The 27,500-nt window shown below is 40.9% G+C and overlaps 2 protein-coding genes across 2 annotated transcripts in view; one reads left to right on the forward strand and one right to left on the reverse strand.

Moving 5' to 3' along the window:
• Positions 1 to 3,593, reverse strand: part of LOC123507022 (vascular endothelial growth factor receptor 1-like) — a 39,202-nt gene extending 35,609 nt beyond the window's left edge. Inside the window, exon 1 of the mRNA XM_045259519.1 lies at positions 3,290 to 3,593. The gene's annotated coding sequence lies outside the window, so the exon portion shown is untranslated. The remainder of the gene's footprint in view (positions 1 to 3,289) is intronic.
• Positions 3,594 to 9,055: 5,462 nt separating this feature from the next.
• The window catches only part of LOC123507100 (protein GPR107-like), a 19,449-nt gene continuing 1,004 nt past the window's right edge, over positions 9,056 to 27,500 (forward strand). The window contains exons 1-14 of the mRNA XM_045259667.1: positions 9,056 to 9,213; positions 10,837 to 10,947; positions 12,154 to 12,287; positions 12,713 to 12,839; positions 13,605 to 13,644; positions 15,091 to 15,215; positions 15,506 to 15,619; positions 16,088 to 16,218; positions 16,715 to 16,864; positions 17,356 to 17,473; positions 17,975 to 18,105; positions 22,518 to 22,659; positions 23,335 to 23,486; positions 24,883 to 27,500. The exon at positions 24,883 to 27,500 is cut by the window's right edge and continues 1,004 nt beyond it. Of these exons, the coding sequence (XP_045115602.1) occupies positions 9,115 to 9,213; positions 10,837 to 10,947; positions 12,154 to 12,287; positions 12,713 to 12,839; positions 13,605 to 13,644; positions 15,091 to 15,215; positions 15,506 to 15,619; positions 16,088 to 16,218; positions 16,715 to 16,864; positions 17,356 to 17,473; positions 17,975 to 18,105; positions 22,518 to 22,659; positions 23,335 to 23,486; positions 24,883 to 25,033 (1,725 nt within the window). The 5' untranslated portion in view covers positions 9,056 to 9,114 and the 3' untranslated portion in view covers positions 25,034 to 27,500. The remainder of the gene's footprint in view (positions 9,214 to 10,836; positions 10,948 to 12,153; positions 12,288 to 12,712; positions 12,840 to 13,604; positions 13,645 to 15,090; positions 15,216 to 15,505; positions 15,620 to 16,087; positions 16,219 to 16,714; positions 16,865 to 17,355; positions 17,474 to 17,974; positions 18,106 to 22,517; positions 22,660 to 23,334; positions 23,487 to 24,882) is intronic.

Here is a 27,500-nt window from a genome sequence, read left to right on the forward strand (position 1 = left end):
ACTCACTAATGCAAGAGTTGACTACTATACATTTCAGCGGTGGACGAGCGGTGTTTTTTGCAGATATCTCCTAAACGAATCGTTGGATGAGTATGATATTTCAACACACTACCTTGAACATCCGTTCGTAAGTTATGGTTAACATACCACATTGCTATATGTATTATGTGAGGAGTTTACTCGTGAAAAATAACACAAAGCCGGCGAGTCATGTTGACACATTCGAATGGAAGTGTGGCCCCCCCACACACCCACCCAAACCATTCCTAACCACTACTACGTGTCCCTCCCCCGTCTCGGAAGTTCTCGCCCTCTTTATCTCTCCTCTCCTCTCCCTAGCTCCTCGCCTCCCTCACTCCTGTGTCCCTCCCTACTTCTCCCACCACTGTATTTATACATTATAATGTTCTGTAAGTGTGTATGTATAGATATGATTATTAACGAGTATGGTACAATTTCATGAAGGCAAGAAGTGGTTCACGTTGATAATTACTGTACAACAGCACGTTTACGTGTAGTATATAGAAGAGCCATGTTTGCAGTCGTTATGGTCAACCATGTGAACATGATGTGCTGGAATTACCTGTGACCTGGACCTTCTACTGTTAGGAAAAGTTGATACTCTTATTGCGTACTGTCTACCTATTGATCATAAAAAGTGGTCCAGTTTATATATAATATTATTTTGTTGTTAGATACGTTGCTTATTATCCAGCTATACGGCCATTAACAGCGGAATTAGCTATTGCTTTCACGGTCGTTTGACCCACTCTGGTTTTCATGTCCACATATACCAGCAATTGTATTAAATAATATCATTAATGTATGATATGTATGTACATACTGACGTATGTAACTATTATACCTATACGTATGTAATTACAATAGGGAAAAAAATCAAAGGTGGAAGGCTGATGGTGTGAATAGGGGTGAAGAGGAAGGGGAAGAGGGTCATGCGATACTGGGGTAGAGAAGGAGTGGTCTGGGGTTCTTCAGGGTGGTGGTGGTGGTGGAGGGTTAGACGAGTACCCACATTCGTCCGATTCTGTATAACACCTTTGATATGATGACTGGATTAGGCGTAATATCACTCAGTAAACTCCTCACATAACACATATAGCACTGTGGTATGTTAACCATAAATTACGAGCGGATATTCAAGGTAGTGTTGAAATATCATACTCATCCAACGATTCGTTTAGGAGATATCTGCAAAAAACACCGTTTGTCCACCGCTGAAATGTATTGTAGTTAGTATCTATTTTTGTCATCCCTTCCACTGGCAAACTGTCTGCTTGGTTCCCTTTTGTTCCTTCGTATGGCGTGAACTGTTTCAAGTAGGGAGCAGCAAGGCTAACCCGCTTGGGACACTTTGTTTTAGCTACATTGGGCACGAGAGAGAGAGAGAGAGAGAGAGAGAGAGAGAGAGAGAGAATATGCAGTGTTTTGTGTCACGAGAAAAAATAAAAGAAGAGAATTTATTTATAAAACGTATCATTTCAGCGTCTCATCTCGCCCACTGTAAACAGATTGTAGTGGATGTTATTGTAGGTTTTCAGAGAGAGAGAGAGAGAGAGAGAGAGAGAGAGAGAGAGAAAGTTTTCATGCTTCTCTATATACAGCCTCTATTGGTAATTGTTTGTTATTCTTGTTTTTGTTTTGCTTATGTTATGGCCTATAGCGCCTGTAGGCATACTTGAAGAGTATATGTGGAAAGCGCTGTTCAGCTTCCACCCATTTGTGGCGCAGGCAGTTTTATTCATAGTGGTACCCATATCAGGGCCCATATCACCACCCAAGCGCATCTTTGATATAGCCACCTAGAACCTGGGTATCATGGTGATGTTTAGGTAACTTTAAACCACTCGACAAATGGCATAGTTTCAAAGCAGTATGTAGTTAGATTTGAACCTACGCGTGGACGTCTGCCCGATCCCACGCTCACCATCTTTTCCACTGCGCCACCGCCTTGTGATGGCGTAACACGTTCTAGTGGAAATTATCAAGATTTACTCCGATATTGTCCAAATTCCTAGCATTAATATGACAAGCTCTAAAGAAATTACTGGAAAAAAGTAAAAACATGATTTCCTTTTTCTTTTGGCATTTACGAAATCAAGTCGGCCTTTTTTTTTTTTTTTTTGTTGCCCTTGGCCGGCTTTACCCTCTTACATAAAAACAAGTCCTTTGCAGAGTACTGTAGCTAAACCTACAGAGGACGGATCTGTGTCTGTGTGTGGCAATAGTGACTGTGGCCGTGAAGCGAAACCCTCATGCATGCTTTCTACGCGTATGTCTGTCCGTCTATTAGTATTCTGCGACACCTCTTTCCTTTTAATTCCCTCTCAGTTTACTATCTCTTATGTATTATCTTTTTTTTATCATATCTTATTTCCATTTCCATCTTTCTCGATCTAGTTATAGCATGTTTTCTCTTTTTGTATTTTTCCAATTAACCCCATGACGCGCGTTTTCATATTCATTCTGATTACTATTTGGTGATTTTATACAACTTCAGAAACTTATGTGGGGATTAAAATAGTAAAGACTGTTGCCATTAATCTTCTGACTTCCATAGACTCTACCTAATGTCAATAAAGTGGTCTAATCGTACACATGTCTCAAGGTAAATATATGTCCTAGTAATGAAAGGGTTAATTCCTAACAAGTTTGGCCGCCGTGGTACAGTGGAACCATGCGTGCTTTGGGATCCCAGTGGTCTCCAAGCGCACGGGTTCGAATCCTGTCCACGGTCCGAGTGTAGGTTGGGCTTCCTCACTCGGGGCAACGGTTTCCTAGCGGGTGGGCTTTGAGATAGAGGGTACCCAAAAAGTATCCCCTTTAGCCCATAAATTCCCGTAAAAAGCCCACATGGTATAAATAAATAAAAAAAAAAGTTAATGGTGGTCACCACAGCTTTACTTAAGTTATGTCAGACTTGGTTCATGTAGGAAAATTTAAGTGACATTGTAGTTTGGTGGTCGTCAGCTTAATTCATGTCAGATGAGCTTAGACTAGATTAGGTTAGGTCAGGTCAGGTCAGTGTGTGTTAATCATTTCAGATAAGTAGAAAGATAGACAGATAAACTGGTCAGTAGATATGTACATAGGTAGAGATAACCTAACCTAACCTAACCTGTAGTCAGACTTCAGCTGAAGCGAGAAACATTCGTGTAATCCTTTGTGTTTCATCTATTTACATAACATCTTTACAAACTCCAGACGAACCCGAAGCTGCATATATGGTCCGGCAGGAGAACAAGGCCAGGCAGAGCAGCGGAGTACTCACCCATTACTGCAAACCACACCAGAGGTAATCCAGGTAACACGCTGCTAATCCCTCGAGCGAACGCCAGCAATCAGTGCATGTGTGTGTGTTGTGTGTGTGTGTGTGTGTGTGTGTGTGTGTGTGTGTGTGTGTGTCCTTCCAGGAAAGTTCACACCGTCAGGAGCCCTTTGTCTTTAGGGAAACAAGGGGTAAGAAGGCCGCACTGGAAGCTCCTGGACGGGGTTGTGTCCACCAGAATAATGAACAAATTTCTGTTGGGCGTGTGTCCATGTGTGTTCCTTGCCCAGCTGAACCCTTGTGGCCGGGGACTAGAGATCTCCCACTCATTTCCTCTCTCTCTCTCTCTCTCTCTCTCTCTCTCTCTCTCTCTCTCTCTCTCTCTCTCTCTCTCTCTCTCGTTTCTGTGTGTGTGTGTGTGTGTGTGTGTGTGTGTGTGTGTGTGTGTGTGTGTGTTTCTGTATTAATAGTAGTAGTAGTAGTAGTAGTAGTAGTAGTAGTAGTAGTAGTAGTAGTAGTAGTAGTAGTAGTAGTAACGGTGTACTGAACATTATCGCCCCCCAGGGACAGCCTCTACGTGCATCTCTCTCTCTCTCTCTCTCTCTCTCTCTCTCTCTCTCTCTCTCTCTCTCTCTCTCTCTCTCTCTCTCTATCTATCTATCTCTCTTTCTCACTTCCTCGTCTTCTTCTTCTTCTTCTTCTTCGTGATATTTTGTCAGAGAAGTTTTCACAAAGAAAACAGAAATCATTAAATAAAAAAAAAAATAAATAAAAACTCAGCAATCCTTTCAATAAAAAAAGATGGCACATGAGAAACAAAAGGGAGGGAAACTGTCCAAAGAGAAAGACTACAATTACATAGAGTGTGAATTGTGTCTTGAAACCTCTCCCTCTCGAGAGGACGAAAGTCACTGGCGGGAGGAAATGGGAAGCAAGTAGGGAGCTCTAGACTTACCAATATAAAGAGCACAAGACAGAGCACTGAGCATAGGCCTAATGGCAGCACGTTTTAAGGCGACCAACATCCTGTGTCACTCGAAATTAAATCCTGCATTTATCAGTTCCACCCAGTAATCAGTCCGCTAAAGTCATATTCTGAAACATTTCCGCGCCACACCAAAACTTTTTCAAAAGGCTCTAGTTCAAGTGACACGCGTTTTTAAGGATGTTTATATAGTTCTAGTGACATGTTAACAAGTTTTTTGCATTATCAACAAGACAGGGCTCTTTAGAACTCTGCTAATTGTCTCTGTAGTCCTTGAAAAGTAGTCGCGGTGAGACGAGATCCACTGGTCTGTATTCTGAAAGGCTTTGCTCTCATCAGGAAGAAACTGTGTTCAAGAGCCACGGAAGGAGATGATTAAGGGCACAAGTTCATTAGTGCGGATCTTTTATTGGTTGTACTTATGATCTGATAAATGAAATTATCAAGAGGTTCTCAGATGAAGTAACGGATGTCTTACTGACATTTGCTTTGTGATGGGAGATATATTAGTCATGTGTGATATGAAGGCAACAATAGAAGCTGTGACGCACCGGGACTGACAGAGAGAGAGAGAGAGAGAGAGAGAGAGAGAGAGAGAGAGAGACTATAGGATACCGAATGACAGACAAAGAGATGTAAAGACAAACAAGCAGATAGACAAGCTGGCAGACAGGCAATCAGATAAAGTAACAAAATGCTTAACAGACGGAAAGATAACAAACAAGTATACAGCTGGCAGTTAAACAAGCAAAATTTACATTTCCTTTAATTGCAGTTAGTACTAAAGCTGTTGTGGTCACTGAACGTTTAGTCAAAATGTCATCCCTCCCCAGAGAGAGAGAGAGAGAGAGAGAGAGAGAGAAATTTGTACTGAAGCCAGCTTGTCCTTGGGTTTCCCGGGATGTGGTATAAATAATTATTTGATAAGCTGGGGAGAATAACACACTAATTCTCTCTTTGACTTCGCTGCTGTACACTAGAGTCTGCAGGAAGTTATGAAATATTGACACTAAGCGATTTTATTGAGCAATTCTGAAAGTATAGTTATCATTATTGCGTTAGGACTTGCGCCATCACTCCTGTTGCCGATGGCGTTTCTCTAAATTGTATCATGTAAACCTGCACCGCCGCGTTTTATCAAGGATGAGGGAAGCCATGGCACTGAGAGGGCTAACATGGAGCCTCACTTCCCGTCACAGATTAAGACAAATTCTCCAGGGACTTATGACTATTTGTTATTTATATCGCCCGCTTCCCGTCACTCTGAAGCTTGTTTTCTGAAATTATTTAGGCTCTCAAAAGGACTGCTATCAAGACCCACCCAGATTATTACTAGGCTGATTGTCATTGTTGTCTTCTTCAACTCCTTCAGTACTGAAACGCTTTTTTACCATGAATTTCAGGTACGATTAGACGATTTTACTTAAATTAGGAAAGGTCGATATAGGTCATAAGATTACTGGCCAAAATATTCAGTATTCTCCTCCCCACATAAGTTTCTGAGACTGTATAAAATCGCCAAACAGTAAGCAGAATTAATATGAAAACGCGTCATGATACTGAAGGGGTTAACTACGCTATCACTGTAATCATGCGAATCCTCTTCAAACCATAATGATTTCTAATACATCCCTGCTATAGTTGTTACGATGGGGCGTGGGAATGTTGATGAATACGTGATGCCTGCTTGTTTGATTGTATTAGGGTTGCCATATATTAACTATCAAAAATCCTCATGGACATCTTCACTAACACCTCATATAATATTGAAAACATGTATCAATAAAAAAAACTCAATTTATTTACATTTGCTGCAGTAACAAGGTCACAAGGTCACAAACAAGAAAACAATAATCCAAACTGACGCCTACATCAACGCAGGTTAAAGAGAAAAGACTGTATGGCGCGTAACATGAGGCGAGTCATGCCACGAAGGGAAGGCTAGGAGGGTGGGAGGGAGCAGACTCCAGATAAGACCATATAAGGGGACTAACAATTAAGTGGGTAATTTTTTCGCCTCATTCTTTATGTTGCCCTTGGCCAGCTTTGCTTCATATATAAAAAAGACAGGTGTAGTAGAAAATTTTATTCACCCACAGTTAAAGGTTAACAGAGAGTGTGAATGGTAAGTGCGTCATACATGTGAGGCGGTCTGTCCGAGGGCTGAACACCACGACCGTCCTGGCAATGACAGCCGCTGGCCGCTCAAGTGTCAACTACTCACTATATTTAGGCCATTTCAAGGCACAGCTTAATTAGTTTTAATGAGACACCGTGGCCTTGGCCATATAACACACACACACACACACACACACACACACACACACACACACACACACACACACACACACGAGCGTAAAGCCCAGGCCCTGTAAACTACAACTATGTAAATACACACACACAAGGATAATAATGCTGCTAGTAATGGTACTACTACTACACTCCCTCACACACTTCCATTCCCCATTTCTTCTTCCTTTCACTATACTTTATGTATTTCAGATGGGAAACAGTAGGAAATGGCCGGGAAACACTGAGAATTGGAGGTAATGTGGGTGAGTTTACACGGAGAGGGACGGGGCTTGGTGGGGCGAGGTCTTGGTCCGGGTCATAACGGGCACCGGGAGGTCTGAACGGAGATATGCATAACCATTGCTTTATTTATTTTTTCTTTCTTTTTCATTTATAACACGTGGGTTTTTTCACTGGAATTTATGGGCTAAAGGAGATACTTTTGGGGTACCTCCTATCTCAAAGCCCACCCGTTAGGGAACCGTTGCCCCGAGTGAGAAACCCCAACCTACACTCGGACCGTGGACAGGATTCGAACCCGTGCGCTTGGAGACCCCTCGGACCCCAATGCACGCATGGTTCCACTGCACCACACAGTAATGGGCTATTTATCTAGTTTGGAGGGTTGATTTTGGCTTTGCTTCACTTTCTAGGTCTGGAAACACAGGGGAGGGCAGGCAAACATTGGTGGGCTGACCTGGGGAAAGGCATGGCTGAGGTGCCCCTGTGGTCTAATATTTACGTACGCGATTCATTTTAAAAATCACAAGAAGAAAAAAGGCTCCCAGACTGGAATGCACTACATTTCTAGCCGCAAGAAATACTTTAACTAATAATCAAAATATAATAACGTTACCAAGTCGTTTGTTTATATTACGAGGTCCAATGAATCGTCTTTGTTTCAAGTCAACGGTACAGAAACACTTCATATTATCGAGAAGGAAAGCAAAACCACACTACATTATGTTACATTTTCTGAATACGAAATTTTTTTGTTTTTCAGCGAAATAAAGAAAACACAGATTTCTTGTTGTATAAAAAATGTTCTTTTTATTTTGTTTCCGTTATTTTTTCTTTTATTTGAAAATACGAATAGTTAGATTAAAATTTATGGAATATTATTTCTTGAATGATGTTTTTATATTTTTTAAGTCTTATATCAAGCACCAAAGCAATCCTAGGCGTGCTAATTAAAATAAGTTGACGTTATAGAATGCCGAAAGTGTTATTTCAACGAGGAACGAAAAAAACAAAAAAACATAGCTAGACGGCAAACGTGATCTTATTACGAATTATAACTTGATTTACATTCCTATCAATAAATAAAAAGTAAAAACAATGCAAACTCCAATAATAAACGAGTAAAAATTGTGATGTAAAGACGAAGTAACTTTTTTATACCTTTTTTCATCTCACCTCCCCTCCCTCCCACAATCCTTCCCATCCCTCCATCTACCCCTCCTCTACCTATTTACACACAGCGAGGCCATAAACCACCTGCAAATACCTGCAAAACATTCCAAAAGCGCCCTATAATCACTTGGCTGCAGGGTGAAAGGGCGTGATTGACGGTGGCTGGCAGGGGTTAGTGGGTCGAGGCGCCAGGGATGCCTTGTGTGTGTGTGTGTGTGTGTGTGTGTGTGTGTGTGTGTGTGTGTGTAGGTGGGCTATCTGGTATATCAGCCGTTAACGATAGTAAGCTGAGTAGTGCCTGCCAGATCATCAACATTTGGTAGACTCGAGTGTTTTCCCAAAATTGCAAAACCAGTGCCTTCCTGAACCAGCTCTCTCATTTATATCACCTACCTGTCTTTTTAATCCCTTTAGCACCATGACGCGTTTCCATATTTGTTGTGCTTACTATTTGGCGATTTTATACAGCTTCAGAAACTCATGTGAGGGATTAAAACAGTGAAGACTTTAGCCATTAATCTTCTGACTTCCATAAACCCTTCCTAATGTCAATAAAACCGTCTATTCATACCTAAAGTTGATAAAAATGCGTCTCAATACACCAAGCAAGACTTTTACTATAGTGTCATTCCCACCACGACCTCCAACCCGTCTCTTTCGTCTGTCATTCCTGCACCATATCTTTAGTGGCAGTCTGTTATGTATTGGCCGCACGACGTCTGCCTCTATCCGTTTATTTGGTGTGTGTGTGTGTGTGTGTGTAACAAGAGAGAGAGAGAGAGAGAGAGAGAGAGAGAGAGAGACTGTAGTTGAATAGTCATTACCTCTATTAACTTCATCTTTTGTACGATGAAATAAAACTCATCCAGAATAAAATCCCAAGGTATTATAGCATAACAAGGAAAGATAATAATAATAATGAACCCTTTGCATTCATTAATACACGAAACAACATCTCACACACGCAATTACCTCAAGAAGCAGATGAAATAAATAACCAGGAAAATAACAATTCATTTAGCAAGTCAATTTTATGTGCAAATGTAAGAGTTTGAATAGATACAGAGAGTTGGCTAAGGAGAAGTGACAATGAACGCGACACTGTGATGGCCGCCGGTGCAGCAAAACAACAACCAAGATGGAGAAGGCCAGAATGAAGTTATCCCTGACGCTGCTTCTTCTGCTGGTTGCGGCTGCTCTAGTGGTGGACGCCAGGAAACACAAGCTGGAGATCAAGGTGGGCGTGGGGTACGGGCGTGGGCGTGGCGGGAAGGGTAGGGTAAGGGAGGGCGTGCCAGCTGCTGCCTGCTGTGGGGTGCGGGGCAGGCTGAGGGGGGCGGGGTGGCACTGCTGTGGTATACGGCAGGCCAGCAGTAAAGGAGTCTGTTGTATCGTGTGTGTGTGTGTAAAAGTTACGTGAATGAAATCACCTGGTTTCACATAATAAATCCATGTTTTATCACACACACACACACACACACACTACTAATTTTATCCGCTCTCTTGTAAGTCATTCTCAGGTCACAGTATGTCTTTGCAGCAGTCAGGGTACAGAACAGTGAAGAGTTTGTAGACAGTGTAGGCCTAACTAAACCTTATCACCATTAGGCCCTGATTGGGATGCTTTTAATCTTCCTTATTCTCCACATGTGCGAAAGATTGTTTATTATTATTATTATTATTATTATTATTTTTTTTTTTTTACCCCTTCAGTACCATGATGTGTTTCCATTTTCTTTCTGCTTACTATTTGGTGATTTTATACAGTTTCAGAAATTTATGTGGGGGATTAGAATATTGAAGAATCTTGCCATTAATCTTCTGACCTCCAATAAAATGGTCTAATCATACCCGAATGTCAAGGTAAAAATGTGTCCCTGTATTGAAGGGGTTAAATACAGTTTCTTTATTCTATTACTCTATTAAAGTTAGGATGTTGCTTCCAGATAGTGGGTTTTGTTTTAGCATCAGGGAACTGTGAGTGGATACCCTTTCTAACCTTAGACCAGTGGTTTTCAAACTATTTAGTATGACGGCACACTAAAAACATTTAATATTTTGGCGGCACACCTACCCTGTGATATCTCTCTCTCTCTCTCTCTCTCTCTCTCTCTCTCTCTCTCTATATATATATATATATATATATATATATATATATATATATATATATATATATATATATATGCGCAGTACAAGCATTATCCTCGCCAATCAATGTGAGAAATCTTCGATAACTAGCAAAATTATATAATTTTTGCTGCACACCACGCAGATAATGGCGGCACACACTTTGGGAATCACTGCCTTAGACTGTGGCTCTGATTCAAACCCATGCACTCGAATATCCTTAAAAACCCCATAAGGACTCTATGATGACCCCTTGGCACCTCACAGCACACAAGACCCAGCTGTACTACCTTGATAATGCATATAATTAGGTAGCATACCCATTGATAGATAGGTACAGATAATCAGATAGCATACCCCTTGATAGATACACATAGAACAGCCCTTGAAGACCCCCTCCATCCCCACATCACACAAGACCCAACACCTTAATAGATTCAAATAGATAGTATACCCCTTGATAGATGCAAATAATTAGATATCATACCCCTTGAAGTCACCATAAAGACCTCCTGACCCCCCACACCAAACTAGACTCAACTGCACTACCTTGATAATGCAAATGATTAAATAGCACACCCCATAAAAACCCCTTGCAGTCCCCATAAAGACCTCTCGATCCCCCACATCACACTAGATCCAACTGTACAAACTTGTTACAAATAATTAGGTAGCATACAAGTAATCAGATAACATAGAGTCCCACAGTTAGTGAAGTAGCGTTGTGTTTCAGAATGACAAGAGGCCGTACTTCCCCATCAGCACCTTTGGCTTCTACCGCCTGGGCCATCTGGTGGTTGACGTGCACAAGTTCAGAGTGACGCCCAACAATGCTGACCAGAAGGTGTGTCAAGTTTCTCTCCTGGTTTTCTCTTTCCTCCTTGTTTTTGTTTATGTAAGAGGGGAAAAAAGTGTCCTTTCTTTTGGTTTTTTTTTTTTTTTTTGTGAGGGGAAACAAGTATCCTCTTGGTTTTCTCATATTTTTGTATGTAAGAGGGGAAACAGATGTCCTCCCTCTTGATTTTCTCTTCTTTCATTTTCATGTAAGAGGGGAAACGTGTGTCATCCCTATCGGTTTTCTTTTTTTTTTTTTTATGTAGGTAGGGAAAAAATTTCCTTTCTTTTGGTTTCTTTTCCTTCTTTTTATGTAAGAGGGGAAACATCCTCCCTCCTAGTTTTCTTCCTCTTTTTTAATGTAAGGGGAAACATGCCCTCCCTCTTGATTTTGTCTTTTTTTCTTTTTTTGTATCAGATGGTAAAGAAGTTCTTTTAGTTTTTTATTCCTTCTTGTTTATGTAATAGGAAAAGTGTCCTTGCTCTTGATATTATCTTCTTTTTTTGTGTAAGAGGAAACAAGTGTTCTTTTGGTTTTCTTTTCTGTCTTTTTTTGTGTGTAAGAGGGGAAACAAGTGTCTTCCCTCTTGGTTTTCTCTTCCGTCCTCGTTTTCTTATGTAAGAGGGGAAATGTATCCTTCCTCTTCCTTTTTTCATCTAAGAGGGAGAAAGTGGCCTCCCTCTTGGTTTTCTCCTTTTTCTGTATAAGAGGGGAAACAGGTGTCCTCCCTCTTGGTTTTTCTATTTCTTCCTCTTTTTTCATGTAAGAGGGGAAATCTGGACAAGAACAACAAAAATGGTTAAACAAAATGCCCACTTATATGCGTTTCCAAGCAGGTTCAAGAGAGTTAGCTACAAAAATGGGATAAATGCCTTGTTTTTAAATTTTTCGTTACTGTGACTCATATGTGCTTGTTTACGGGTTTATGGTTTTCCTAGTTTATCATTCTTGTTTTTGTCATTTTTTCGTTCCTGTGACTCATGGATGTTAATGCTCCTGTTGTCTTTCAGTGAGGCGTTTTGTAGTGTGTTTGATGTTCGAATCGAAAATGACACACTCATTAAGTCTTGTGTTTGTTCTTGGTTATGCCGGCTTTATTAGATCATCTTGCTGACTCACACTGTATGGAAATGCATAGATGATAGTAGTGGTGGTGGTGATTGTGGTGAGCAAGGGAATGTCAGTAATGAGAGTGATGGTCTTTGTGGTCCACAGTTTGGATTCATCCTAGAGAAGATTGCCAACTCTTACAATGAGCCTCACCCGGAGAAGTGTCGCCTCCTCAACCTGCAGCAGAATGACCAGCTGGTGCAACATGTCTTCTTTGTTTTTGACCTCAAGAACAAACAGTAAGTGTGCTTCTGAAGAGTAGACATATTTTTTTCTTTTTATATGCAAGAGGGAAAACCAGTCAAGGGCAACAAAAAAAAATCTAAAGCAAAGGAAAGGCCCACTTGATTGGATTGCCAGTTCCCTAAGAGAGCAGTAGAGTTAGCCAAAAGTCTGGGACAAATGTCTTGAAACTAGTGGTGCAAGATGTGACAGATTCATGTAGCAATGATGTTCATACAAATATACTCACAGATAATAGTTTTGCAATTGGTATTTGTAAGCTTTTTTTTCCAATGACTGTATCGGTGCACAAGTGTAAAAGTGAAATAAATCAATAAAACAAAGGTACAACAAAAGTAGTAAGCAGTAAGCAGCAGGGCATATATTCACCAGCATTTATCTCCATAAGTGTAGCAGTGCACTTTTTCCCTCGTCACAACAGGGTGTACCTCAACTGCAGCGACGACATGGCCCAGCTGCACGTGTTCAATGACACTGCAAAACTTTGGGAGATACAGAAGGTGGAGGAGCTTGCCAAATTCAACGACAAGTACCTCTTCAACAAGAATGTAATTATTTTTACTTTCTTTTTTTCATGTAGGAAGGGCAACAAAAACAACTAAACAAAAGAGCCCACTTAGTTGCCAGTCCCTATGTAGGTCAGGGAGAGTTAGCCAAAAAAATTAGATAATTGTCTTGGAACTTCCATCTTTAATCTCTTCATAACTGAGAAACATTTTTACTTTGATTTTCGGGTATATATAATTAGATTATTTAATTTACATTAGGAAGGGTTTATGGAAAACAAGATTAATGGCCACAGTTTTCACTACTTTAATCCCCACATAAGTTTCTGAAGCTGTATAAAGTTGCTAAATAGTAACCAGAATGAATATGGAAATGCGTCATGTTGCTCAAGTGGTTAATTAGTCACGATCATAGGAAAATACAAATACAGACGCAGATAGGGAGTTCCAGAGTGTTTTGTGTTGGTTGTGGACATAGTTTACATTTATAAACACACTGAGGAGCATACTGGTGTGAAGTGGTTGCCTTGTGATAGAGGGGGACTGATGAGCTGGGTGTACAGTGTTGGTGTGAGGGAAGAGTCAGCAGATGATGATAAGTGTGCTCTGGTGGGGGCTGACGGTACAGGGAATTGGTGTGGCTGTGTGGAAAAGGTTATATGAGTGGATGAAGCATGTTAAATGTTGGAGAGGCAGGAATGAAGTCTCAGAAAGCGATGTAAAAATCAAAGGGCATGATTGCTAGAAACTCCTTCAATTTATTTGATAGTTAATGTTGGCTTTCCTCTCCTCCATGTGGCATTACAGATTGAGCGACACAGGAGGGACGTCAGTAACAACACTCAAGGTAAGCACACACTGTCACCCCGCACTGCATGGAGTCTGTGAACCTTAATATACTACTTCACCTTTCATCGAGGTTGCTATTTGGAATGTCTGTTTACAATGATAATTTGTCAGTGATTTGCTACAAAAATGTTATGTGGCATTAGAGACATTGCATTATTTGAATTTACATTTTTTTTTTTACATTGAAATACACTTCCCACACACACACACACACACACACACACACACACACACACACACACACACACACACACACACACACACACACACACACACACACACACACACAGCCCGGTAGCTCAGTGGTTAGAGCACTGGCTTCACAAGCCAGAGGAACGGGGTTGGATTCCCCGGCCGGGTGGAGATATTTGGGTGTGTCTCCTTTCACGTGTAGCCCCTGTTCACCTAGCAGTGAGTAGGTACGGGATGTAAATCGAGGAGTTGTGACCTTGTTGTCCCGGTGTATGGTGTGTGCCTGGTCTCAGGCCTATCCGAAGATCGGAAATAATGAGCTCTGAGCTCGTTCCGTAGGGTAACGTCTGGCTGTCTCGTCAGAGACTGCAGCAGATCAAAACAGGGAAACACACACACACACACACACACACACACACACACACACACACACACACACACACACACACACACACACACACACACACACACACACACACACACACACACACACACACACACACACACACACACACACACACACACACACACACACACACACACACACACACAGAGTGGTGTAGTGGATAAGGTGGTGAGCATGGAATTGGGCAGACATCCCACCACATACCACTTTGAAGCTTTGCCTTTTATCAAGAGGATTAAAGTTATTTACACCTCACTATGATACCCAGGTTCTAGGTGGTTACACCAAAGATGCACTTGGGTGGTGATATAGGCCCTAATATGGGTACCATTATAGATAAAATTGTGTGTGCCACTAATGGGCGGAAGCTGAACAGTGCTTCCCACATATACTCCTCAAGTATGCCTACAGGTGCTATAGGCAGTAACATTAAAAACACACACACACACCACGTAGTGTAGTGGTTAGCACGCTCGACTCACAATCGAGAGGCCTGGGTTTGAGTCCCGGGGCGGCGAGGCAAATGGTCAAGCCTCTTAATGTGTGGCCCCTTGTTCATCTAGCAGTAAATAGGTACGGGATGTAACTCGAGGGGTTGTGGCCTCGCTTTCCCAGTGTGTGTTGTGTGGTCTCATTCCTACCCGAAGATTGGTCTATGAGCTCTGAGCTCGCTCTGTAATGGGGAAGACTGGCTGGGTGACCAGCTGGTGACCGAGGTGAATTGCACACACACACACACACACACACACACACACACACACACACACACACACACACACACACACACACACACACACACACAATGGCCTCTTGTTTCCCTGGTGTGTAGCAATGTTCTTCTTACAGGGGACAGCACCTCCATCACCACCACCACTGCCACCATAAGGGGGCCCTCGGGAGACCTGTTCAACCAGAAGTGCAATGACGTCAAGATCAACATGACCAAGGATGGAGACTACTACAGCTTCAAGGTGGGGAGCCTCACTGTGTCACCTGGCAGGAGAGAGGTTGTCAGGATATTTCACCATGGGGGAACTTTTTTTCCCTTATTTTATTTATGTAGGAGGGGAAAACTGACCAAGGACAACAAAAATATTCAACAAAAATACCCACTAGGATGCCAGTCCCCAAACAGGGTTGAGAAAGTTAGCCAAAAGAATGGAATAAATGTCTTGAAATCTCTCTTAAATGAGTTCAGGTGACAGGTGCTTCAGTTGAGGAAGTAGTCAGGTGTAGTAAAATATTGTGACTCTTGTTCCAGTTTGTGGTGTATGTAGCTCTGGAGAAGGAGGAAGGACTGTACAACCTACATTTCCATAACTGCATGAACTACGGCCCCAGTCCAACGCCTTCTGCCATCGACATGTTCCTGGAGGTGAGATGCTGAGCTGCTCGGGGCAATCGGGGCAAAAGAGTATGGCATTAAAAACAATGTGTCAAGGTTCTCTTTGGATGGTTGCCTTTCAGACTCTTACAAAGGAAACATCAGCATTGCTTGTCATTTCCAATGGTAGCAGGACTTAAAAATAGCATTGTAACAGTGGAATTAGTAAAATGAAGGCAGAAAGCTATGAAAGAGAGAGAGAGAGGTGATAAAGTTTATGACTCAATGGACAGAATTTGAATGTAGATGATCCAACAATATCAGTATGAGAAAGATCTGTTTGTGTATGAGGCTGACAGCTTTCAATGGGTGGTAACCAAGGCACATCATAAATCAATTTTGGAATAATCAGAAAGATCACTCACTTAAAAGGAAAATCCAGTGTCCCCTTCCTTCCTTCCCTCCCTCCCTCCCTCCCTCCCTCCCTCCCTCCCTAAAACACAATGTCCTTGAAACCAGATTGAGGAGAAGAACCCTGACGACAACTACCTGTCTGCCGGGGAGATGCCTCTGCCAGCCCTCTACTTCATGATGGCCCTCTTGTTCTTCCTCTCAGCCTGCTTCTGGTTCTTCCTCCTCAAGAAAAGCAGGTAAGGTGTCACTGAGATATGTACATTTTCCATTACTTTTCAACTCCACAGTAGTGAGTGAATTAATTTTGGATAACACTTGACTTTTCACTTTCAATCAACAGTTTAAGTGTTAAGATTAGTCTGATTGTGATAGAATTGATAGAATTAAGTGTGTGAGCTGGTGTCTCTTCTCAGGTGCTTCATTATGCAGTTATTGTGGCAGAGAAGTATTCATTTGTACTTGTAAATACATTTCATCCTTAGCAAATTACAATTCCCCCTACTCTCTCTCTCTCTCTCTCTCTCTCTCTCTCTCTCTCTCTCTCTCTCTCTCTCTCTCTCTCTCTCTCTCTCTCTCTCTCTCTCTCTCTCTCTCTCTCTCTCTCTCTCTCTCTCTCTCTCTGCCAGTCCACAGTTCCCTTTTCTCTCAGTTCTGAGCATTAATCCCACTGCAGTCCATCTTGAGACACCAACAGGAGATGAGTGACCCAGCAACCCTTTCCTTTGCCTGCAGAGATCCAGTGTTCAAGATTCACTACCTGATGGGGGTGTTGGTGGTGATCAAGTCCTTCAGCCTCTTGTTCCATGGAGTCAACTACCACATGATACAGACTCGCGGTGTGCACATGGAGGCTTGGGCTGTTATGTACTATATCATGCATTTGTGAGTCCATAGCCAGTGTTTCCCTGTGCCTTCCTCCAGCTGTATGTTGCATGAAGGCTCAGAATAGATTTATGTGATTTGCTAGGCTCTGATTTTTTTTTCTCTAATGTAATTGGCTAATTGTTGTCTTGTCTTCTGTGGTTTTGAGTCTGTTATTATTTATTTGATTTGTTTTAGGAGGGACGACAAATCATTACTATAGAAAAAAAGGAAAAAAACACTTGTTGATGTACTAGTCTCTCTTGAATAAGTTTAAGTCTTAGGATAGTGGAAATACAGAATCAGGCAGGGAGTGCCAGAGTTTACCAGGGAAAGGGATGAATGACTGAGAATACTAGTTAACTCTTGCACTAGAGAGGTGGACAGAAATGTTATATATGCTATGTATCTCTCCTTTTGTATATACTGGTAATGTGATGTATTAGGGATAAGAATAAGTAATGCTGTGTGTGTCATGTGTCAGTAATATTTGGTGTGTGGTGTTGGTGCAGGCTGAAGGGTGCCTTGCTGTTCACCGTGCTGGCCCTGATTGGCTCCGGCTGGGCCTTCATCAAACATGTGTTGTCCAGTAAAGAGAGGAAGATCTTCATTATCATCATTCCTCTCCAGGTAAGCTTTGGGGAGCTGTCCTCTATCACTGTGTTTGGAAGCCTTGTGTCTATTTCTCATATTCAGAGGCTGCTTTGGATCATGTCAGCAATAGCAAACCTTCAGCTTCTCTAGTTTCCTGGCTTCCCCTTCACAGCTCTTTCACTCAGCTGACATGTGAATGAAAATATGACCAAAATTAACCTATCTCTAACCTAAACTAATCTGGGTTAAAGGTAGGGACATGTTAGGTTAAGTTAGAGTTAGGGTTAGGTTAGTTCTGGTTATCATATTTTTCATTCACACACATCAGCTGAGTGAAAGAGGAGCCAGGAGTGAGGAGAGCTTGATGGTTCGCTAATCTTGACATGATCTGCTGCTTTATTATGGTCAAGGATACATTAAGTAATCATGAATTTTCTCGCTTTTGAACAAGAACAAGAATGGAATTAATGTCTCCATGATCGTATATACAAGTTGAGAATGTCTGTGAGTGCCATGATGTGTGCCGTGTCCCTTCAGATCATCGCCAACGTGGCCACCATCATTGTGGAGGAGACGGAAGAGTCCAACGAGGAGCACGCCGTGTGGTTCCAGCGCCTCATTGTTATCGACTTCCTGTGCTGCGGTGCCATCCTGCTGCCAGTGGTGTGGTGAGTCTGCCCCTCAGGCCTTGTTGTATATATTTCTCTCTCTCTCTCTCTCTCTCTCTCTCTCTCTCTCTCTCTCTCTCTCTCTCTCTCTCTCTCTCTCTCTCTCTCTCTCTCTCTCTCTCTCTCTCTCTCAATATAAAACTGTGTGTATTTACCTAGTTGTAGTTTTACAGGGCCTGGGCTTTATGCTCGTGTGGCCCTGTCTCCATATCTACACTTATCCAATTTTTCTTTAAAGCTATGTACAATCTTTGCTGACACCACTTCCTCACTCAAACTGTTCCAAGTCCCAACACATCTTTGCAGGAAACTATATTTTTTAACATCTCTCAGACATTTTCCCTTCCTCAGTTTTTTACTATGCGATCTTGTGCTTCTAATGTCATATTCTTCTCTCAGGATCAGTTTCTCATTATCCTCTTAATCCATTCCGTTAATCAATTTATAAACTTATATCAGATCCCCTCTCTCCCTTCTCTGTTCCAGGGTTGGTAGATCCATAGCCTTTAGTCTCTCCTCATATGTCCTCCCTCCCTTCAAATTCTGGAACCATTCTTGTAGCCATTTTTTGTAGTCTCTCCAACTTCCTTATGTGTCCACACAACTCCTGGGTCTTATTATAGTATGTAATCGCCGCTGGGCGAATGTAGTATTCAGGATGACAAAACGACCCGGTCGTTTACTCACTTTAATGCGGTTAACCTGCAAGACAATCAAATTGACACCAGTATGAGAAATATTGAAATGTAAACAAAAACATTCAAAATAAGACATATAGCCATCATAATAATAATTGATTATTTAATACAACATACAGGCAACGTAAGGATAACCGATATAAACATCATAATGTACCAGATAATTCTTAATGCCCTACTTATACATAATCATTGACAGTGATAAGTAACATGAATCATGAACAAATCAGTATCATGAACAATGACACCAAGGCAATAATACGTGTATTGTAACTCAGTGTAGTAGCAATTAACTTAACAATAATTCTCAGCTGAGTAGCAAATAGCAAATGAACTACAACATAACACTTACGACAATGAGGGTCGACGTTGGACAGAATAAGATGTATAGAGAAATCAGAGGGCGGAGTGCAACACCTCTCTCACTGACGACCAGACAGAATCTGCCTCCTTCAGAGGCAGCTGGGGCACACCACGTGCGACCTATTTCTTCATCCCCTGCAGAATCAGCAGCGATCCTCTGTGTCCTTATCTATCCTACGTGCAGCATCATCAGTCTTTGCACATAAACAGCCCTCTCACTACCTCTCTGCATCTAAGTTAACCTCCGTACATCTTCACTACTGTTACTTACTGATATATTTACTAATGCTCATATGTCCTTAATACTACAAGTTATGATAATAAACTATTCTCTTATTACTTAGCATCCTCTATCGCCAGCAGCCTCACATCACAGTGTGAGGCACCACGACTGGCGACTACATAGTACTTATCAATTTCTTCATCATTTCTTTGTCCATGTAGTGAAAAACTACTCCAATATTCCTTAGCAAATTATATGTGTGTGTATTTACCTAGTTGTAGTTTTACAGGGCCTGGGCTTTATGCTCGTTTGGCCTCGTCTCCATATCTACACTTATCCAATTTTTCTTTAAAACTATGTACACTCTTTGCTGACACCATTTTCTCACTCAAACTGTTCCAAGTCTCAACACATCTTTATGGAAACTAAATTTTTAACATCTCTCAGACATCTTCCTTCCTTAGTTTCTTACTATGCGATCTTGTGCTTCTAAAGTCATATTCTTCTCTCAGGATCAGTTTCTCATTATCCACTTCATCCATTCCGTTAATCAATTTATAAACTTGTATCAGATCCCCTCTCTCTTCTCTGCTCCAAGGTTGGTAGATCCATTGCCTTTAGTCTCTCCTCATATGTCATCCCTTTAAATTCTGGAACCATTCTTGTAGCCATTTTTTTGTAGTCTCTCTAATTTTCTTATGTGTTTCTTTTATGGGGAGTCCACACAACTCCTGCATATTCCAATCTAGGTCTTATTTTAGTACTTATCAATTTCTTCATCATTTCTTTGTCCATATAGTGAAATGCTAATCCAATATTCCTTAGCAAATTATACGTCTCTCTGAAAATTCTATCAATATGGCTTACCGGTTGATTATTTTCTTCCATTGTCACTCCCAAGTCCTTTTCCTTTTTTACTTTTTCTAGTTCTACTCCATCTCCCATCTTATAGATTCCCACTGGTCGTCTTTCACTTTTTCCCATTTCCATGACATGGCTTTTGTCCACATTGAATTCCATCTCCCATTTTTTGCTCCATTTCCAGATCTTGTTTAAGTCTTCCTGTAGTATTTCACAATCCTCTTTTTGTTTAATGACTCTGCACAGTTTCGCATCGTCCGCAAACAGATTTATGTAGCTGTTCACTCCCTCTGGCATGTCATTTATATATACGAGAAAAAGTATTGGTGCCAATACTGACCCCTGTGGCACTCCGCTGTCTACTGTTCTCCACTTGGACTTCATATCTTTAACTATCGTCCTTATTTCTCTCCCCCTTAAGTAATTCTTCATCCATCTCAATGTGCTTCCTTTTAAGCCACCCTTCTCCTCTAACTTCCATAGTAATCTTTCATGTGGCACTTTATCAAAAGCCTTTTTTAGATCTAAATAAATACAGTCAATCCATCCTCTCTCTCTTGTACTTTATCAACTATTCTAGAGTAGAAACTCAATAAATTTTTTACACATGACCGACCTTTTCTAAAACCAAATTGGCTATTTGATAATAATTTGTTGTCTTCAAGAAACTCAATCCATTGCTTCTTTATTACTCTTTCACACATCTTGCATATTACACTAGTTAGTGATACCGGTCTGTAATTTAAAGGTTCTTCCTTCCATCCGCTCTTATATATGGGAACCACCTCAGCTCTTTTCCACTCCACTGGTACTGTTCCATTTTCTAGGTTCTTCCCTACATTCTTTCAGTATTCTGCCTGAGACTTCATCCGGTCCCATTGCCTTTTCCTCATCTAGTTCCGTCATCAACTTTTTTATTTCAAGCTTGGTTACTTTAATCTCTTTCATATGGACAGTCTCTCTATTACCCTGTGGTCTTTCAAATTTGGATTCCTTAGTAAAGACCTGAAATTTACTATTTAACAGTTCTGCCATACTTTTTGGGTCTTCCACCATTCCGTTCTCTCCTTTTAACCTTTCTATTGTTTCTTTTTGTCTTATTTTTCCATTTATGAATCTGTAGAACAATTTTGGTTGTTCCTTACATTTTTCGACAATGTCCTTTTCATAGTTCCTTTCTTCTTCCTTTCTCACCTTAGCATATTCATTTCTTGCTGTTTTGAAGTTTTCCTTATTTTCTGGATTTCTGTTTCTTCTCCACCTTTTCCATGCTCCATCTCGTTTCTCCTTTGCCCTAGCACATCTTGCATTAAACCAATCTTTCTTTCCTTCTTCTTTAGGTCTATATTTCGGAACATATTCCTGACCCCAGTTTTGTATATTTCCAAAAATAAGTTATATTTCTCTTGAACCGTTAATGAGTTTTCCATCTCCTCCCAGTTTACGTTTTAAAATAGTTCTTGAGATTCTCAATATCAGCCTTTCTGTAATTTAATCGGTCTCCTTTGTATGATTCATCTCTATCTTCCTTTCCTTCTTCTATATCCATTTCTAATATTACATGGTCACTCTTTCCCAATGGGCACTTATATCTTATATCATCGTTAATTGGTATATCCCTTGTAAAAACTAGGTCTAATCTTGCCGGCTCATCGTTTCCTCTGAATCTTGTGTTTTCCTTTACTCTTTGGACCATCAAATTATCTATCATTAGGTTCAGGAATCTATCTCCCAGGCATCTTCCCCATACCACTTTCATAATTTTCCCAGTCTACCTCCTTACAGTTGAAATCTCCTACCAATATCACTTTTCTCCTTTCCTTAATGATTCTTGTAAGACTCCTTATTGTGTCATCTATCATGTCTCTATATTCTTGGTTAGTCCATGAGTTTGTTTTGGTGGCACATATGTTCCAGTGATTGTTAACTCCTTTTTATTAATATGTATCTTAATGTACAGTATTTCTGATTTTCCTTCCCCAAACTCCACTTGATTTACCACTATCTCCTTCCTTAACATCATCATGACTCCTCCTCCTCCTTTACCCACTCTATCTCTCCTCTATATATTATACCTTTTATCTATGTCTATTTTTATTGCCTCATTTAACTTTGTTTCCACCAGGCATACAATATCTGTGTGTGTGTGTGTGTGTGTGTGTGTGTGTTCCTATGTACATTATGCCCATACATCCATTGCACAATTTTAACTTCCTTATGAATGTTTGCACCTGATTGAGTGTGTGTGTTTGTGTGTGTTCCGACAGGTCCATCCGACACCTGCAGGAGGCATCACAGACCGATGGCAAGGCTGCAATGAATCTGAGGAAACTGAAGCTCTTCCGCCATTTCTACATCATGATTGTCTGCTACATCTACTTCACCCGCATCATTGTCTACCTCCTGAGGGTGAGACCTTTTTGTATACACCTCAGAAGTGACCAACCCTGCTGCCTCTATTCACTAATTGATTGAAGAAATAAGCATCACAAAATCACCCTCTCAGTACCATGAGGTGTTTCCATATTCATTCTGCTTACTATTTGATGATTTTTTACAGCTTCAGAAACTCATTTGGGGATTAGAATTGAAGAATCTGGCCATTAATCTTCTGACCTCCATAGGCCTTTCCTAAAATCAATAAATTGTCTAATCGTACCGAAAATTCATAGTAAAAATATGCCCCGTTACTGAAAGGGTTAGAATAGTGAAGACTCTGGCCATTAATCTTCTGACCTCCATAGGCCCTTCCTAATATCTATAAATTGTTTAATCATACCCAAAACACTTGGTAAAAATGCGCCCCATTACTGAAAGGGTTGAAATAGTGAAGACTCTGGCCATTAATCTTCTGACCTCTATAGACCCTTCATAATGTAAATAAAATTGTCTAATCATACCCAAAACTCTTGATAAAATTGCATCCCAGTACAGATGGGATTAAATTTACCTAGTTTCGTTATTCATTTATCCACACCCATCCATAACCATCCACGTGTTCTTCATTCGTACATGCATAGAATCCTAACTTTTATTAACCCACACTGTCTCTCCACTGAGCTTCCTTCCATCTCCTCCTGCCAGATCACGGTGCCCTTCCAGTATGAGTGGCTGGATGCTATGTTCCGTGAGATGGCCACCTACGTCTTCTTTGTCATGACAGGCTACAAGTTCAGGCCGGCCACCAACAACCCTTACTTCCGTGTGTATGACGAGGATAAGGAGGTCGAGGAAGTGTGAGTACTGGGGCTCTGAAGTTGCTAGTATTTTGTTGCATATCTCTCTCTCTCTCTCTCTCTCTCTCTCTCTCTCTCTCTCTCTCTCTCTCTCTCTCTCTCTCTCTCTCTCTCTCTCTCTCTCTCTCTCTCTCTCTCTCTCTCTCTCTCTCTCTCTCTCTCTCTCTCTCTCTCTCTCTCTCTCTCTCTCTCTCTCTCTCTCTCTCTCTCACATGTATAATTGTGTAGTGAGTTTGTGGCTTGTTCTAATCCACATTGCATGATTGAGTTTGTGTTAATCATGTTGAATCATTGTTTTGTTTCGTTTTGTTTTTCTTTTCATGGGTGTCGTCTTTTGTGTGTTGGACAAGGCAAGTTCTTATTACGATAACTGTCGTATTAAGTTGATGTTTGTTGCTCTATTTTTATTTATTTATTTTTTTTTTCTTCCTGCGTTGTTATTTTCTAAGCGCACCTGTATTGAGAAGTGGCTGCTTGTGCTGTTAGTATGTATGGTGGTGTGGCTGCCCTGCATGCACAGCCATCTGTTATCTGTTCATTACTGGCCGCTTGTTTCCTTACTCTGGCAGTGGTGACGTGCTTTTGCTTGTTTAACCCTTTCATTGCATCCCGAATGTCTCTAAAGCGTCTTTGTTCTACAGCCATCTCTAAGCCTTGTACTGCCTTGAAATTGCTAAATGTACTCTTTTTTTATTTTCTTTCTTGTAGCTGGTTAAGTGTTTATGAAGACTGTACAGTGCATTGCTTGTGTAGTGCTTTGAATTGTTGCACATCACAATGAAAGGCTTTGCTATGATTTTGATTATTTGTGTTACCCAGTAATGTAACTTATGTAGTACCTTGAATTATATCTTCCATTGTATATTTGTTCTTTTCAGTGCTGCTTTTTGTTGAAGAAGTACTGTTATGTTTGTGACATTTGTTATTTGTGATGCTACAAGCCTGTGTGTGTCATGACTGTGTGTATGTTTGTGTGTCTCTAGGGGTATTTTTTATATCACTTAATTTTGTTATATTTACCCTGCTGAGTATATTCTTGTAGTAGAAAATGTGGTGCAGTTTCAGGTAGTTAAACTTTTTTTTTTTTTTTCAGTGAATTCAGATTTAGTTGAGGTAATTCTTCTGTGCATAAGTATCTGGTCTACTTTATGTAGTTATATCAGTATGGCAATTAGTATTTACCAGTGCAGTAATCATGGAAGCCTTGACCAGTTAGCCTTGGTTGTGCAAGATTTCCCACCAATTTGAGGATGAACTGATATGAAAACCTTTGGGAAATTTGTTGCAAGCTACAGCAAGTATGAGAGTTTTGTTTGGATGTCCTTACCTGTGAGTGAAGCGGCAAGGAGGCAGTAGTGGCGGCAGGAATGAACTGACACCTTGTGTCCTCCCACAGACTGACCACCACAGGTCTCACCGAGGGCATCACTCAGGTGAACCAGCACACCAAGAGGCAGAGCAAAGACAGCGTGGAGATGGAGGTCTTTGAAGATGATGAGGAGGTGAACCTGCTGGACACTCAGGAATCTTCCCATGCCTTTGACTGAAATTAAATTAAGGGCAGAGGATCCTCAGTCCTCTGCGGGCCGGGAGTGTAGACCAGCCAACGCCTCCTCAGCCAGACAGGCAGCCACCATGTCTAGCAAGATGGCAGTCACTGATCACTGCATGTTAAGTGATGCACACACACACTCACTCAGCAAGCAGTAATAAAACCAGAACTTTTATTCAGTACATGTTTTACTTCTTTTGACATTTTATATAGGTATTTAACTTCCAGTCATGCTTACATCAAACCAAAACACCTTGTACTCTCCATACAGTTGTACAGGTCTAAGCTTCTATCACTACTAGAGATAAGACAAAGAATATGTATTATGCCAGACTGTTCTGTGCTGCATGACAATAATAATATGTCATTAGATAGAATACCTTTTTTCACATTCTTTATTTACAATTTGTGGGCATCCAAGAATGTCCACAAATGATTATATATGTGGGAGAGGCAGCGTAATATATGAAGTCCTCTCAAAACTTGCTTTGTTTTTTGTTTTCATTGCACGTTCAAAGTAATTCATGAAGCTCCTGCCTTGCACTGTCTGCATGGCACACTTCAACAGGAGGAAAGAACCTTTAGTAATAGTTATCTTTGTGGGTTTCTCTCTCTCTCTCTCTCTCTCTCTCTCTCTCTCTCTCTCTCTCTCTCTCTCTCTCTCTCTCTCTCTCTCTCTCTCTCTCTCTCTCTCTCTCTCTCTCTCTCTCTCTCTCTCTCTCTCATACACACATTTATTTTGCTCTCTTTCCACTTTATTCCCTTCCCCACATTCACGTCTCTCTCAAGTAGATTTAATGATTAGAGGACAAGCTCATGAAGTCCGGTAGCCCTCCCTCCTGATGCACTCAAGGATACCTGCAGAGTTTTGCCTGTGGGCCGTGAAGGAGCTTAATATATTCAGAAGAGCAGTAATCTTGCATTTATGTTTCCAAGCCCCCTGGTGCACCACCTCAGAGTATGGGAGTGGAGGGCAGCAGTGTGGCCAGCTGAAGACCATGTGTTCATACTGGGAAGCACAGTCAGTTATTTAGTAGTTGTGGGCAATGGTGCAGTCAAAATCATGTGTGCATTCTGAAACAAGACAGTGATTTGAATTAGCTAAACATCTGTGGTTGAAACTGTGTTTATTGTGAAGCTACATTCCTTATTCATAATTTGAACCAGGATGATTTGATTCTTTGTGTGAATGAGCGGATGAATGTTATTACATTATAGTGAATATAAGGACTGTGTGTGTGGTGGATGAAAGATTTAAGCCTGAGTAAGGCACTGAGGTTCTGTAGTGTGTAATCAAGCCACTGGATGTGTTGTGGACTGGCAACACTGATGACACACGAGTAGCTGTAAAACTTCAGTTATGAACTTTGAGTGGTAAAATGTGTGTTGAGTGCATTGATACTTTTTTTTTTTTTTTTTTTTTTCTATTTTCCTTTGCTGAGGTGTAAAATATTTACATGAATGTAAGAGTTAATATATTTGATAGTTACTCCTGTATACATAAGTAGTTAAATTATTGTATGTATAATGGTCTTACCACAGCTTTTCTGCTGTAGTCTAGTCTGATAGTTAACATGGTTTCAAGCATTCATTCATCATGATAGTTTCTCCTTGAATCCTCATGTATGTGCCATGTCTTGGTTATTTCTCACTAATGGAATGACAGCCTGGTACATACATAGTGTTGCAAGCACCAAACAGTCTCTTCTTATGATTTTATCACCTGTAATCTTAGAACTCTTCAATTGTTGCCCATCTGTCCGTTATTGACTGTATGTACAGTATGTGCACTCCTGAAGCAGATTATCAGCCCCAGCAGTGCTGTCTTGTCAGTATCTGTCTCAATTATTGAGGTCACACACTCTCTCAAACACACACACACTTGAGCAACAGCTGGTGTGCTTTGTGGCTGCCAGATGGACCTTCCTCACATAACTAGGATCGAGGCCAAATTGTTATATAGTATTACTGTAATGTATGATTGTGCATATGTACAAATATTTAGTTTGATTGAAATCTAGTTTGTCTAAAGTTGCTGTTTTCTATTGTCTCATGGCACTGTTATAATAATTGGGAATTTGATATACTCACATCCTGAAGAAAAATTTCATGGTGGTAGGATTTCTTTTTTATGGTAACATTTATTGATGTTTTAGTCAAACAGCTACAGATGCATATAGTACAGTATGAAAATACTAAGTAACCTGCTTCATGTTCAGGGTAATGTGGGTTTATGTTATTTGTGTTTTATAAAGCAATATTTCTGTTTCATCTAAGACGTATCCATAGTGAAGACTTGAGGATTGGTGTTTGTGTGAGGTGTGGTGACACCTTCATACAGAGTCAGGAAGTCAGTGTTTGAGGGAATGTCTAATCATGAAGTGACACGCTGCATTAGCCACGTCACACTGCAAGACTAATACAGTGCTCACTCTCTCCACTGTCTATCAACCAAAATAATT

Source organism: Portunus trituberculatus, chromosome 21 (genome assembly GCF_017591435.1).
Source record: "Portunus trituberculatus isolate SZX2019 chromosome 21, ASM1759143v1, whole genome shotgun sequence".
NCBI lineage: Eukaryota > Metazoa > Arthropoda > Malacostraca > Decapoda > Portunidae > Portunus > Portunus trituberculatus.